The sequence below is a fragment of the Pygocentrus nattereri genome, chromosome 19, assembly GCF_015220715.1.
Source record: "Pygocentrus nattereri isolate fPygNat1 chromosome 19, fPygNat1.pri, whole genome shotgun sequence".
Lineage (NCBI taxonomy): Eukaryota > Metazoa > Chordata > Actinopteri > Characiformes > Serrasalmidae > Pygocentrus > Pygocentrus nattereri.
The window spans coordinates 2581584-2595690 of record NC_051229.1 but is presented as its reverse complement, the minus strand read 5'-3'; the positions used below and the strand labels follow the sequence as shown (position 1 = coordinate 2595690).

The 14107-nt window shown below is 43.0% G+C and overlaps 1 protein-coding gene across 7 annotated transcripts in view; it reads left to right on the top strand.

Annotated features, from left to right (window-relative positions):
* clcn2a (chloride channel, voltage-sensitive 2a) overlaps positions 1 to 14107 on the top strand; it is a 144986-nt gene that overhangs the window by 107337 nt on the left and 23542 nt on the right. For all 7 annotated transcript variants that reach the window (XM_037547704.1, XM_037547707.1, XM_037547706.1 and 4 more), the window contains 2 exons: positions 3801 to 3870; positions 7130 to 7240. In XM_037547704.1, coding sequence (XP_037403601.1) covers positions 3801 to 3870; positions 7130 to 7240 — 181 coding nt within the window. The remainder of the gene's footprint in view (positions 1 to 3800; positions 3871 to 7129; positions 7241 to 14107) is intronic.

The following is a 14107-nucleotide window of genomic DNA, read 5'->3' as shown; positions in this document are numbered from 1 at the left end:
GAGTTCATATCCAAGCCCTGTTCTAAAACTTTATCCGTGTGTGTTTTCTGAGCTGCCAAAGCTTCTGGTGAACCGTTCGTTCGTCTCAGAGCCGCTTCCCAACTGACTTTGTTAAGACTGTTTCCTCTGTTTTCTGATATTTCAGCAACATTGAAAGAAATCCTGGTGTTCTCATCACATTTTCCGTTATGTTCACTTTCCATCCCGGTTTATTTATTTCTGTTGCTCACATGAATCTTGCAAGCTGTTCTTATGGAAACGTTCACTGTGGCTGGAGAACAGAGAGAAATTACAGCGGTTTTACAGAAAGTCCTGCTTTCCATTTACTGTGAAATAGCTTCTACAGTGTTCCATGCCAGATGTGACCAAGAAGGCATTTGGTTTAACCGGCATTGTTTTACGATCATTACTTTGTTATTTTATTACTTTTTATCCTTGCACTATTTTAGTCACCTGGTGCAATAATTTGAACTGATTTATACCTGATGTTTCATATTTATTATCACAGTCAGCGCCACTTTACTGTATTCATAAGTACTTAAATCTCGTGTACATATAGCAAATTTCTCTTTATCTTTGTTTTAAATTGTTAAAATATTTATTCTTTTACATAAATGGCTGCATCTGTAACAACTGCAATTTCCCTCTGGGATCAATAAAGGATTCTGATAACAGTTGTTTTGGAAAATGACTAAAAGTGGCCCAAATCAGATTTTTTTTTTTGGCTGTGTCCGTGCCTGACCGGTCTCACAACACCCTGAACACATCAAACTCCACACGTTTTTCCGAAGTTTATAGTGGTTTTAAATAAAATCCACACAAATTCTGATCTTACTGTCTAGACCAGGCATGTCAAACTTGGGACGTTCCGGACCAAAGTGGTGCACAGAGTAGCAGTAGCTCATCTCATCTCAGCTCATCTCGGGCCGTGCTGGTGAGCTGAATCAGGTGTGTTTAGTAAGACAGCCTGCGGAAGTCTGCGGTGTTCCGGCCAGTTAGGAACCTGACACGAGTTCTGGACAGAGGCCCCACTGCCTTGTTTTGGATACGTATCAAATTTCAGCTTATAAAAGTGTCATAAATCTGAATTACAGCGGTCAGGATGCTGTTTTGTTTAAGATTTGGGCCACTTGTACCTGCAGTGTGAACACAGCCTTAATATGGCCTCAGAGTTTGAAGTGTCTGAGGCCCCATATGTATCTAGCTGTGTGAGTCTGAAATTTCAGGGCCCAAGTCTAAAGTCCAAGGTCCCACGAGAGACGGGCCTCTTTCTCCCCTTTTCTCCGCCTCTTTCTCTTTGTCTCTCTCAGTATTCAGACAGATGAGGTCATTTAAATCAGTTCCATATGTTTTAGATATGAATGAACAACTGGGCTATAAAGCCTGGACTCAGAGCTTTTTCTGTCAGAGGATTCAGATTGGGATTAATCCCAGGGGTGGACAGTAACTGAGTAACTGAGTAAATGTAATGAGTTTCTGTACTTTAGTATTTTTGGTGTATCTGTACTGAAGTTTCTCTGTTCTGGACTTTTTCCTTTCACTCCACTACATTTCAGAGTCTAATATCCGACTTTTTCCTCCTACATTTTGAGAAATCTGTCGTTCCTTTTGGTTTCTGTGTGTATAAAAACGTAACATGTCAAAACAAAAGAAGCGCAAAGCCAGAGCACCAATCAGGGCCCAGCGGTCACTTTGTTTAGAGCTGGTTTTGACCTGTTGGTCATACCGACCCAGTGCAGCACGCGGTTCAACGTCAGCGCAGCAGCGTAAAACTTTGGGAGAGTCTGTTCAACATAAATGATGAACTAACCTAACTTTGTGTAAATAGAGCTCAATATAGAAATATGTCCACATATGCAGTCGAGACTGACGCGGCTTTTTTCTGAATTTCTACAAACACCATTTCATTTTATAGTAAATGAGTTTGGGCTGGTTTATGTTTATGAACAGACGCCTACAGATCAACATAGTAAAGGAGCTCATCTGTGATCCTGAGTTTAAAGCCAGTTTTTATTCAACTTAAACTTGGAACTAAGTTGTAAATAAATCTGAAACTGAAACTTTGCTTGTGTGTAAAAAGTGATTTCAGAGCCACTCGGTTCTCCCTGATGGAAACTGTTTACCTTCAGTGTTTTGTGCTTCTGATCATTTTAATAGACGTCAGCGTCACTAATTAATGACCTTCTATTAAAAGACTGGTTTACCAAGAGAGACGCTGGAGGACTTTCACCTGAAATGAGTTCATGAAGCCGGTCTGGTTATAAAAAATGATAACAGGACATCAGAGCCAGAATTACTCTTTTAGTACTTTTACTTTATACTTAAGTACATTTGAAGGGAAATACTTTAGTACTTTTACTCCAGTGGAGGTCTAAAGGGAGGAACTTCTACTTTTACATGATTTGTGTACTACGTCCACCTCTGGTTATTCATCTCTCAAGCAGAACCGTGGTGCTTGATTCTGACTCCGATCTATAAATGCAAATAAGCTCTTTTTTATGCAAGACGGTGTCAACGAAGATTCCTTCATCATCTTCACAGCATCGCTGTTTGAATAAACAAGTTTAATGTGACCAACAGTGTGTTAGAGTAAAAAATATGCATGCAGTGCAAAGCTTTTCTCTTGAAAGACCTGCTTGGCGGAAATTCTCTCATTGGCAACTTGGGCCACTAGTTGGGCCAGTGAATCTTGTGGTGAGGTTTAAGCATTTGTGGTCACAATAACAGAAACGTGATTATCATATACGCATTGTATTTAGCATGTTAAATGCCAAAAACCAGTCTGGCATTTCTTTGGAAAAAAGAAATATTGATTAAATATTTAATAAAAGCATTACGGTTGCAGTGACCATGGTGTTGCCCCTGCCAATCTGGTCCGCTCTGATGTCATCTGATCTGGGTTATTTCATTATTCACTGTTCAGCTGCTGCAGCGACTGTCAAGGCCACCGCACACTGATCGCTTCACTGGTTCACTGTCGAGATCTGCACGTGTGAAGTAGCAGAAAGCCCCAAAAAACAATTGAGCCAAACGCTACAAACTATTTGAGGTGTTTTTCAGATTTGAGCAGTGATTTTAAATGTTTCAACAGCAATTTGAATATTTTGGTCTCGCCCCATTGAAAGAGAGAGGAGTCTGGTCTAGTATGTCTGGAAATAACTGCCCGGCGGCGCCGAGTAAGCAGCCTTTCATTTGAGAAAGCGCTCATTAACATCAAGTTGAAGTGTTTTACACTTTATTAGTATAAATTGAATGAAATAAAACATTAATGTCAGATAGTTTATCAATTTGAGCAATTTTGTGTGGACCATCTATAGGGGACTATAGTGGGCTGTCCAAATAAAGTGAGACCCATTGTTTTGTTTCATAGTGATGTTGGCGAAGTCCAACTAATACAGCAACGTCGACAGTCTCGGTTACCACGCCATCACAGCAGCTACCTTAGTGGTTCATTAACAGATTCTGACAGAATGCAGATGCGTTGGATGCAGTTTGTCTTACTAAACAGGCCTGTTTAACGGGAAATGAGCCAAGTGGCCACTTCAGCGACCCACTCTGCGTTTCTTGTGGCCTGGGATGACGGCCAGCAGACAACTACACCACATAATCAGGGCTATCAGAGATCGCTGACGGTGTGAGGCAAGGATGACGGTGCTAATCGGTAGGGTGTAAGCTTTCAATGAGGAAATGTGTCATTTGAAGTCGCGACCTTAAACTATTACTAACCCAAGTAAACTCTGTCTTGTCCTTATTCTGTTAGCCGAATCTGCTTTTGTTGATGGTCCCTCCTTTCCCCCCAGTTCTGGATGTCAGCTGTGGCCACGACCATGCCAGTGCCATGTGGAGCCTTCATGCCCGTCTTCCTCATTGGTATGTTACCTCAGTCTTTGCTGTTTAATTCCTTCATGTACTGCGGTCAGTTCATGCATCTCATACTTGTAGGTCATACTGCCAGTCCATTTTGTTGATTAGTTTGGAGCAAAGGTGGGCTGATTAGCCCAAACCCATACTCAAATACGAGTACTATTAGCGCAATGAAAGAATGACATTAAATTAAATTTCGTAATAAAAACTTGGAGAAAAAAATCTCTGAGGTCCAAACACTCCTGGAGATTTCCTACAGAACAGCGGCAGAACTTCTTAGGACACCTTTCAGTAGAGGAACTGAAGTTTGTGTTTATTTTGGATCCTTTTGGTCTAAAATAGAATGTTAAAGGTGCAGCGTGTGAGATTTAGTGGCATCTAGTGGTGAGGTGGGAGATTACAACCAAATGAATCCCCCCTCCTTCACCCTTGCCTTTCCAAGCAGGCAGCAGAACCTACAGCGGCCATCAGGTTTTCTGCTGTCGTCTTTTCCCGATTCTGTTTTGCTTTTCGGTTCGATTCACCGTCCCTCACTTTTTCTTGTGCTAAATAACAAGTCTCATCGTCCGTTTGTCAAAATGTGGGTTTTCAAACTGCTCACAACACAAAATGGTCAGCCAGCACCAGCAGCAACCGCTGGTTCTTATTCTTCCCTCGTCTTCCAACAGGAGCGACAACACCAGCAAATGCAAGCTGCTGCTTCATTGTTAAAATGTGGAAGGTGACCTCTAGAGCCAGTGACCAGAAGGTCACTGGTTCGATCCCCTGAACAGGTGCAGGTGTCCTTGAGCAAGACACCTAACCCTCAACTGCTCCCTGGGTGCTGCCGATAGGGCTGCCCACCGCTCTGGGCAAGTGTGTTCACTGCCCCCTAGTGTGTGTGTGTGCGTGGTGTTTCACTGCATGCATGGGTTAAATGCGGAGGTGAAATTCATTGTGGGACTGATGAGCTTAATCTTGGACGAGTCTCTTAATCTTAAGTCCAGTCTGGGCTATTGTAGAAACATGGCAGTAGAAACTCTGGGCTAGGAAGATATTAAGGGCTCATTCTAAGCTAAAAAAACAATTACAAGTGATTATACATAATAAAAAAACTAAATACATTTTGTTTACAATATCCTAGATTTTACACACTGCACCTTTAAAGCTCCACAACGAGAGAAGCTGAGTCAACACAGTGAAATTAAACTCAAAATAATGGAGTTTAGACTAAATGTTCTGCTGAGTTGCCCACCTTTGGTTTGGAGGTGTTCCCATTACCGCCCGTGTTTCTGAGATCCGATCTTCATTTCATTCGTTTGTTCACCTGCATTCATATTTTTTTGTTTATTTAACGTTTGTGTTTCTCCTCCCCCCCTCCCCACACCCCCTCCCCTCTTCATCGCCAAACATCCTCACTGTCTGACTGACTAAAGACTGTGACTAACTGACTGGTGTTATATGGCGAAAGCACTGCAGCTTTGTTGAGTCCAGAATCATCTGCATGTCTGTGCCCACATGTGAGTATCCTTCATGGGAATTTTGTTTGCCAGCCTTACATCCTTTCTACATGTGTATCTGTACTTTATTTTCCTGTGTTTACGCTATATGGTCCAAAAGTATTCGGTAGGCCTGAAACATTGAGTGTGCACCTAATAATCCGATGACCGTAGAAAATCAGATGTTGTCAGGAGTCAGATCAACACGTTTACTTGCACTTGAGTAATCAGATGATGGAGAAACTCCAGGTCTACACGAGTCAGACAGTAATCAGATTTCTGATTGGCAACCAACCAATAAGCTCAGAAGACGTGATGTAGACATAACATAAAACTCAAACTTCATACCGTGGATTTTTTTTTAAATATTGCGCCACTTTACCTGAAAATATGAACATACAGCACTGTGTGGAAGTCTGAGGCACCCAAGACTCATTTTCAAAATCTGTTTATTTGTGTAGTTTGTGTTTATTTGCTGAGAAAAGTGTTAATATTTGAATAAACAAAATGTATAGAATACTAAAGAATAATGATATATATATAATAAATAGTGATGTTCTGGACGTCAGTGTGTGTGTTGACCCATCTCCAAGCCTCTCCTCCTTGAGGAAGTCCAGTATTATATGTAGTTAAAAAGCAGCTCCTGGTTTGACCAATCAGTGCTCAGTAAATTGAGCTCATGATGTAATTGATGATATTAACGAGTCTCTGTGGCGGCTGTGAAGGTGTCCAGGAAAAATATGGACCCGAGAAATTCTTGTTACTTTTTATTGTTTTCCTGTTTATTTGAATTATGAATACGACTTTATTCTAATGTGTATTGTGATAAACTCACAGCTGAGGTCAACTGTTTAGAAATTTGTTTAGATGCCTAAAACCTTTGCACAGCACTGTATATCATCTAGAAGATGAAGAATATTTACATCCTTTATTTCATCAAGCATTTAGTCGATTTCAGTGTCGCTCAAAGTGTTTTGCTGTGTCTCTCTGCGGCGCTGCTCGCTTATTTCTGGTACCGCGGCCTGTTTTCGCGCATGCTCAGACTGAGAAATCTGACAGACATCAGAGTAAGAGTTTACAGCACTGAGAAATCTGATCACTGCGCTAAAATCCAGCCTTTTTATTGTGTTTCTTAATCGGATTTCTAGACCCGTACATTCAGATCATACCTCCAAACAAACCTTTTTGTTGATTGGTTTGGAGCAAAGGTGGGCTGATTAGCCCAAACCCATACTCAAATACGAGTACTATTAGTGCAATGAAAGAACGGCATAAAATGTCTTACTCTACAAATAAATTATTTGATCTGATTGCATTGACCAATAGACTGAGACACTACGAAGCAGCTGCACATGAGCCTAAGGTCTCCATGACCAATGCCCAGAGTGGGCTAGAGAGGTATAAAGCCCCCCAGCATTGGGCTGTGGAGCAGTGGAACTGCATTCCCTGGTGTGGTGGAGTTCCATCCAATACCTTTGGGATGAGTTGGAGTGATCCAGAACTGACCACGCAACATCAGTACTTGACCTCACTAATGTTCAGTCAAATCCTCACAGCAATGTTCAACATTTAGAAGCCTCCCCAGAGGCTGTTACTGCAGCACACTCACTATTAATACCCCGATACACGGTTAATATGCTGGATGAGTGAGTGTCTGCCACTTTTGGACATATAGTGTATTTATTATAGCTGTTAATGCTCAGTCTGTTGTGGTTGTTTAGGTTGCGGTCCGTAATGTGTCGTTTGCAGTGACTGTGTGTGTGCATGTGTGTTTCTGTGTTGAACAGGTGCTGCGTTCGGCCGATTGGTCGGTGAAAGCATGGCAGCTGTCTTCCCAGAAGGCATTCACACCGACAGCACCGTATATCCCATAGTTCCTGGTGGCTACGCTGTCGTAGGTGAGAGACGTGCATTGCTCACTGCGGTTCAAAAGTTTGGAATCATTTATGTAGAGATGCTTTATGTGTTGGAGGGACGAAACATTATGACCGTTTACAGATGAAGAGAATGACTTTGATTGGGGCAGTTGTGGGCTGGAGGTCAGGGAACCAGCCCTGTGACCAGAAGGTCGCCGGTTCGATCCTCAGTGCTGACAGTCCATGACTGAGGTGTCCTTGAGTAAGACACCTAACCCCCAACTGCTCCTTGAGTGCTGTGGATAGGGCTGCCCACCGCTCTGGGCAAGTGTGCTCACTGCCCCCTAGTGTGTGTGCTCACTAGTGTGTATGTGGTGTTTCACTTCGTGGATGGGTTAAATGTGGAGGTGAAATTTCCCCGTTTGTGGGATCACTTAAACTTTGTCTTGTAACATCGGCGCATGTCAGGGTCACACGAGGTACGTTTACATTTTGGCTGACGCTCTTATCCAGAGCAACTTACAATTTGATTGTTTTACACAGGAGGGTGAAGGTGGTGTTGGGAGTCTTGCCCAAGGACTCTATTGGTATAGTGTAGGGTGGTTACCCAGGTGAGGATTGAACCCCAGTGTACAGTGTAGAAGGCAGAGGTGTGACCCACTACACTAACCAACCACCCAGGTATTACCCAGGTCGAGAAATGTGCAGACGTGAAGACCTAAGCCAGGTCATTATGCCCAGACGACTGGGCTGGAGCATCTCCTACACAGTGAGGCTTATGGTCCATTCTCAGTCAGCAGTGGTGAGTACTACACTCTTTAAAAGATGGTTCTTAAAGGGTTCTTCAGTGAATAAAATGCTTCTATAAAGAGCCATGAATACACTTTGCATGATTAAATGGTTCTTTGCGTTGTGAGAGGGCTCTTTAGATTGATGGAGAGATGTGCTGTATATGGTTCTAAATAGAACCTTTTTAATAAGGGTCCTATATAGAACTCAAAAGGGTTCTGCTCTTGTGATGATGTTAAGCCTGTAACAATAGCCAAAACCCTTTTTGGTGGTATATAGTATATAGAACCTTTTTTTCAACCCCTTTTTGGTCCTATATAGAACCATTTTCTTGCTATATAGAACCCAAGCCTGTGATGATAGCAGAACCCTTTTTGGTGCTATACAGAATCCTTTTCAAAAACCCTGTATAATGCATTCTTTGTCAATCTGAATAACAGTTTCATCATTTCATGCAAAGAACCAAGCAATAGTTGTCATTTTTCTTTACTAAAGAACCCTTGAAGAACCATGTTTTTTAAGAGAGTAAGGGTGTAATGATTCTAAAACCCAGACCAAAACCACAATACAACCATCGTTACACCACTAGTGAGAACCTACCAACAGCAGTTCGAGGAGGGGCAAACTACAAACTGGTGACGGGGTGTTGGGTGCCCAAGGCTCGTTGATGTGCGAGGGCGAGGAAGGCTGTACCGTCTGGGCCAAACCGAGAGAAAGGCTACTGTGGCTCAAGTCACGAAACAGTTTAAAGATGGTTACGGGAGAAATCACAACACACAGCACATCACATCCCACTGTGTAGCCACAGACTGGTCAGAACGCCCATGCTGACCCCTGTCCAGCATCAAAAGCACCTGCAATGGGCACACAGGAGTCGAAACTGGACCTTGGAGTGATGCAAGAAGGTAGCTTGGTCTGATGAGTTCTGGTTTCTTTTACATCATGTGTATGACTGGGTATGTGTGAGCCGTTTCCCTGGGGAAGTGATGGGCCCAGGATGCACTGTGGGAAGAAGACAAGCCGGTCCAGTGAGGGTGAGGCTGTAGGCAGTGTACTGCTGGGAAACTCTGGCTTCGGTGTTCATGTGGACGTCAGTTTGGCATGTGCCACCTATCTGAACATCGTTGTGGACCAGGTGCACCCCATCATGTTCCGCAAAAGGACTACTTTGGAACAAGTCACAAAAAATGTAATGATGGTTACAGAAGCAATCAATGCTGGGGCTGTGGAACTGCAGACTGGTCAGAGTGTTCACGCTGACCCCTGTCTATCATCAGAAGTGCCTGCAATGGGCATGTGAGTGTCAGAACTGGTCCTTGGAGTAATGGAAGAAGGTTGGCTGGTCTGATGAGTCCCGTTTTCTTTTACATCACAGGGCGGTCAGGTGTGTGTGCTGCTTATCTGGACGTCAGTTTGACACATGGCACCTACCTAAACATTGTTGTGGAGTAGGTACACACTTTAGTGGAGATGGTGTTCCCCCATGGCCTCTTTCAGCAGGATAATGATCGGCCACACCACGCACGTTGTTCAGAAATGGTTGAGGAACATGACAAAGAGTTCAAGGTGTTGCTCTGGCCTCCATTCCCCACATCTCAATCCAATTGAGCATATTAAAGTTGTACAGTATGATATTTCGGGAATAAAGTGGTAATATGTCAAGAAGAAACTCGTAATATTTCGAGAAGAAAGTCATAGAATTACGACATTAAAGTGACATTAGTTCCAGGAAAGTCTTTGTAAAGGGAAGCAGCACCTCCTCATGTTAAATGAGGGGCGTTGAGTTGATGAAGCTGCACTTTCATATCAATTACCCCATAAAGAAACACTCAGCCTCCCCATCTCTCCTGCTCATCAGCACCAGCCTGGTATTAGTGTAAGAACCGGCTGAAACGGCTGAGCAGGGAACTGTTTATCTAGAATAAGGAGCCGGACGGACTCGGAGGAAACCGTCTGTCTGTGTTGTTGAAGGAGAATCGGTGAGAATGAAGATCAAGATGATCCACAGAGAGACGGGAGTGAGCGGGGCTCCGGCGCCAGGACAGCAACCGATACCCCAACACAGTATCGCAGCCCCCCTACAGTACAGCAGCCCACTCTATCCTCCAAATATTACGACTTTATTCTCAAAATATTCCGACTTTATTCTCCAAGTCCACTATTTTTATTTTTAATAGAAGTTGCCCTAAAATGCCGTCTTAGCAGTGTGTGTGAATTTTATGCTTAAAAACTCTTTATTTACCATAAATAGTTAGTAATAAGAACAATATTGAACATTTTCATTGTTCAAAATAGTCATAAAAGGAACTGAACAGTATAGAGATAAACCTACGGTTCGTACAAATGATCACACAGCAGCTTCTTTGGCTCAAAAGCTCTGCTGATTGTGGCTTCCGAGCATCTCTGAGTGTCAGACTCTGCTGGAGTTTAGCAAATGTTACAGTCATTTACGCCGTCAGTTGCAGCTGTTGAGCTGCAGATTCTAATATCGATGTGAGATTCGAGTCCAGCTGTTCGATAAGCTGTCCGACAGAGGTGCACTGCAGGCACTGCTTCCAAAGAATTCCAACTGGAATATCACGCACTGCCACTGCCTTCCCGCCAAACACAGGCGTTAGAGATTTTGCAGTGAGCATTTATACTGCTGCTCGTCTCAAATGACATAATCCCTCATCACTGTGTGATAACGACACTCCGTTTAAGTGCCAGTCTCGGCGTCGAGACCAATATGAGGCTGGTATCGGTGCAGCTCTAATTACAACCCATGACTTTAGTTAGTTAGATGATAAGAACTGTAGCTACGGGTCATCCTGTAGAAAGGGTCCACTTTTCTATCTGTCCATAGGAGTCACTGGTGTTACTGATCCTCATCGGTGTTACTCATAATGAAGGAAACACCAGAGATGTTTTTAATGATCAATGCGTTTTACTAAACATCTGCTACAGAGAATCAAACCACACGATGTCCAGTCATGAAACATCCACTAAAATATCAAATTTAATCCATTTGTGTTTCGATTTTTTCACAGTGACCTCAGAATAAAGTCGGTCACACCAGTGACGTCAGCTAAAAGCTTCCTATGAGATCATGAGCTGAATGAGAAGATCTCTGAGAACTGAGAGACACAGTGGACTCACCATGAGCTTCTCTCCATAGATCCTCAGAAAACAGGACAAAGGAGGTCGAGTGACGTCATCGGTGTGACAACCCCTCCAAAATAAAAGCTTTTTTGCCAAGTAGTCACACCAGTGACACGACTCCTGGGGAACTTTCATTATATATTTTATAATATTTATTTGTTTTCTTTGTCATTTAAATCCATAGATTATTGCAGTTAAAATGGAAGTAATACATGTTTTTTCCTCCTCTACACGCGGCTGTGGGGACGAGCGCTTCTGCGCTGCTTTGAATTGTATATGATTGATTTTTAAAAAAACGACCCATTTATTAATTCGATTATATTGAATTGTTTACAATAGATCTTATCAAATGACATCCTATGTAGTCTGTTGATTTTATTCTTCTTATTCCGTCATTCTTTGTTCTATTTCTTGGTATGTAATAGTCATCCACAGCTCAGTACATCACTCTGGATCCATCCAGGTGTGTTTTATTGAATATCGTTACTTATCTCATGATTTCAAATGTGAGGAAAGTTCGTAGGCCGGACTGAGAATCGTGTGAATCTGCAGCCAGGTTGTTTTCCAGTCTTTTGAACGGTGGTGTACGTCCATTTGTTGTCGTTCAAAAACCTGTGTTTTATTCACACCCGCATAATTGAACCTGCAGGGTGTGCTGTGTGCAGAGTCATACATTTTTCATTAACCCCCACCGCACAGCAGCCAAATTAGATCAGGGCCATGGAAATGGCTCCAGCTGTAATGCAGTGGAGTGGAACGCTTGTCAGGAGCCCAACAGGAGATGAAATAGCCGGCGGCAACCTCCGAGTCAGGAGCCGACTTTACAGTATGCAACCATCCAGAGCCAAGGGCCCCATAAAAACAGCAATAAAATATATGTACTGTTATTAAATAATCTATAGCAAAATATAAATCAAGACAAATAGCTGTTACAGCCATCACTTTCAGTGCTGTCAGTGCACCCGATCAGCGTGAAGGCAGGTGGGTACGATGGAGCGAGCGATAAAGCATTGAGAGAGGAAGGTCCTAGAAGCTATTTTGTGCGGTGCAGTATCCAAAAAAGTTGGGACGCTGTGCTGAATGTAAATGATAATAAAATGCAATGATGTGCAAATCATGTAAACCACATTTTTAAAGGAAAATACTACAAAGACGACAAATCAAATGTTGAAACAGAATTTTTATAGTTTTTTTAGAAATATGTGCCCATTTTGAATTTGATGCCAACAACATGTTCCATAAAAGTTGGGACGGGTCTGTTTCCCGCTGAGTCCATCAGCTCTTCTCTAACAGCTCTGTCAGTGTTTGGGAACTGAGGAGACGCTGCTGCAGCTCTGACAGTGAAATGATTCCTGTTCTTGTTTGATTCAGGATTTCAGCTGATCGTCAGTTTCAGGGGCTCATTTGTCGTATTTTTCATTTTATAATGTGCCAAATGTTCTCAGTGGTGACCGGTCTGGACTGCAGGCAGGTCAGTTTAGCGCCCGGACTCTTAATATGGAGCAGTGCTGCTGTAATACATGCAGAATGTGGTTTGACATCGTCCTGCTGAAATAATCAAGGCCTTCCCTGAAAAAGACGTCGTCTGGACGGCAGCAGATGTTGATAAAACATGTTTATATCATTCAGCTTTAATGGAGCCTTCACAGATGAGCAGGTCACCCAGGCCATGAGCACTAATGCCCCCTAAACCATCATGAATACTGGCTTTAGAACTGAGCACTGATAACAAGCTGGGTGGTCTTCAGCCCGGAGGACACAGTGTCCATGATTTCCTAAAAGAATTTCAAATGTTGATTCGTCGGACCGCCGGACACTTTTCCACTTCCCCTCAGTCCATTTTAAATGAGCTCAGGCCCAGAGAAGGTGGCAGCGTTTCTGGATCCTGTTTATATTTGGGTTCTTCTCTGTGTTTTAGAGTTTAACAGCGTTTGTGGATGCAGTGATGAACTGTGTTCACAGACAGTGGTGTTAGCCCCCTTTTACCCTGTTCTTCAGTGGTCAGGACCCCCATGGACCCTCACAGAGCAGGTACTATTTGGGTGGTGGGTCATTCTCAGCACTGCAGTAACATTGACGTGGTGCTGGTGTGTTAGTGTGTGTTGTGCTGGTATGAGTGGATCAGACACAGAAGTGCTGCTGGAATTTTTCAACACTGTGTCCACTCACTGTCCACTCCGTTAGACACTCCTATCTTGTCGGTCCACCTTGTAGATGTAAAGTCAGAGACGACAGCTCATCTGCTGTTGCACAGTTTGTGTTGGTCATCCTCTAGTCCTTCATCAGTGCCCACTGGACGCTGCCCACAGGATGCAGTATTTAAAAACTTCAGCAGCACTACTGTGTCTGATCCACTTGTACCAGTGCAACACACTAACACACCACCACCATGTTATTGTTACTGCAGTACTGAGAATGACCCACCACCCAAACAGTACCTGCTCTGTGAGGGTCCATGGGGGTCCTGACCACTGAAGAACAGGGTAACAGAGTATCAGAGAAACAGATGGACTACAGTCTGTAACTGTAGAACTACAGAGTGCAGCTATACAGTAAGTGGAGCTGATAAAGTGGACAGTGAGCGTAGAAACAGGGAGGTGATCATAATGTTAGGCCTGATTGGTGTATATATGTTTAAATCAAGGGGTCATCATTTATCATGCTCATGATTATATGACCAAAAGCTAAAAAAGTTGATGAAATGAATATAGAAGGGCTACTTAGTTATATTCACCACTTATTACAAGCCATAAAGGAGTGGGCAACCCAAATGTAAAGGAGGGCCGTTTTGTCCTTTGAACAAAAATTTGAAACCGCCTTGGGTGTCACGACATTTTATGTCCATTTTAATTGAAATAAAGTTTTGTCATCTTGGCTGAAAATATGAGTTAATATGTCCCAGTATAGGCTGCCCACCGTGTTCAGTATTCAGTAGTGTGCATGTATGTGGGCGTTTAACTGCATGGATGGGTTAAATGC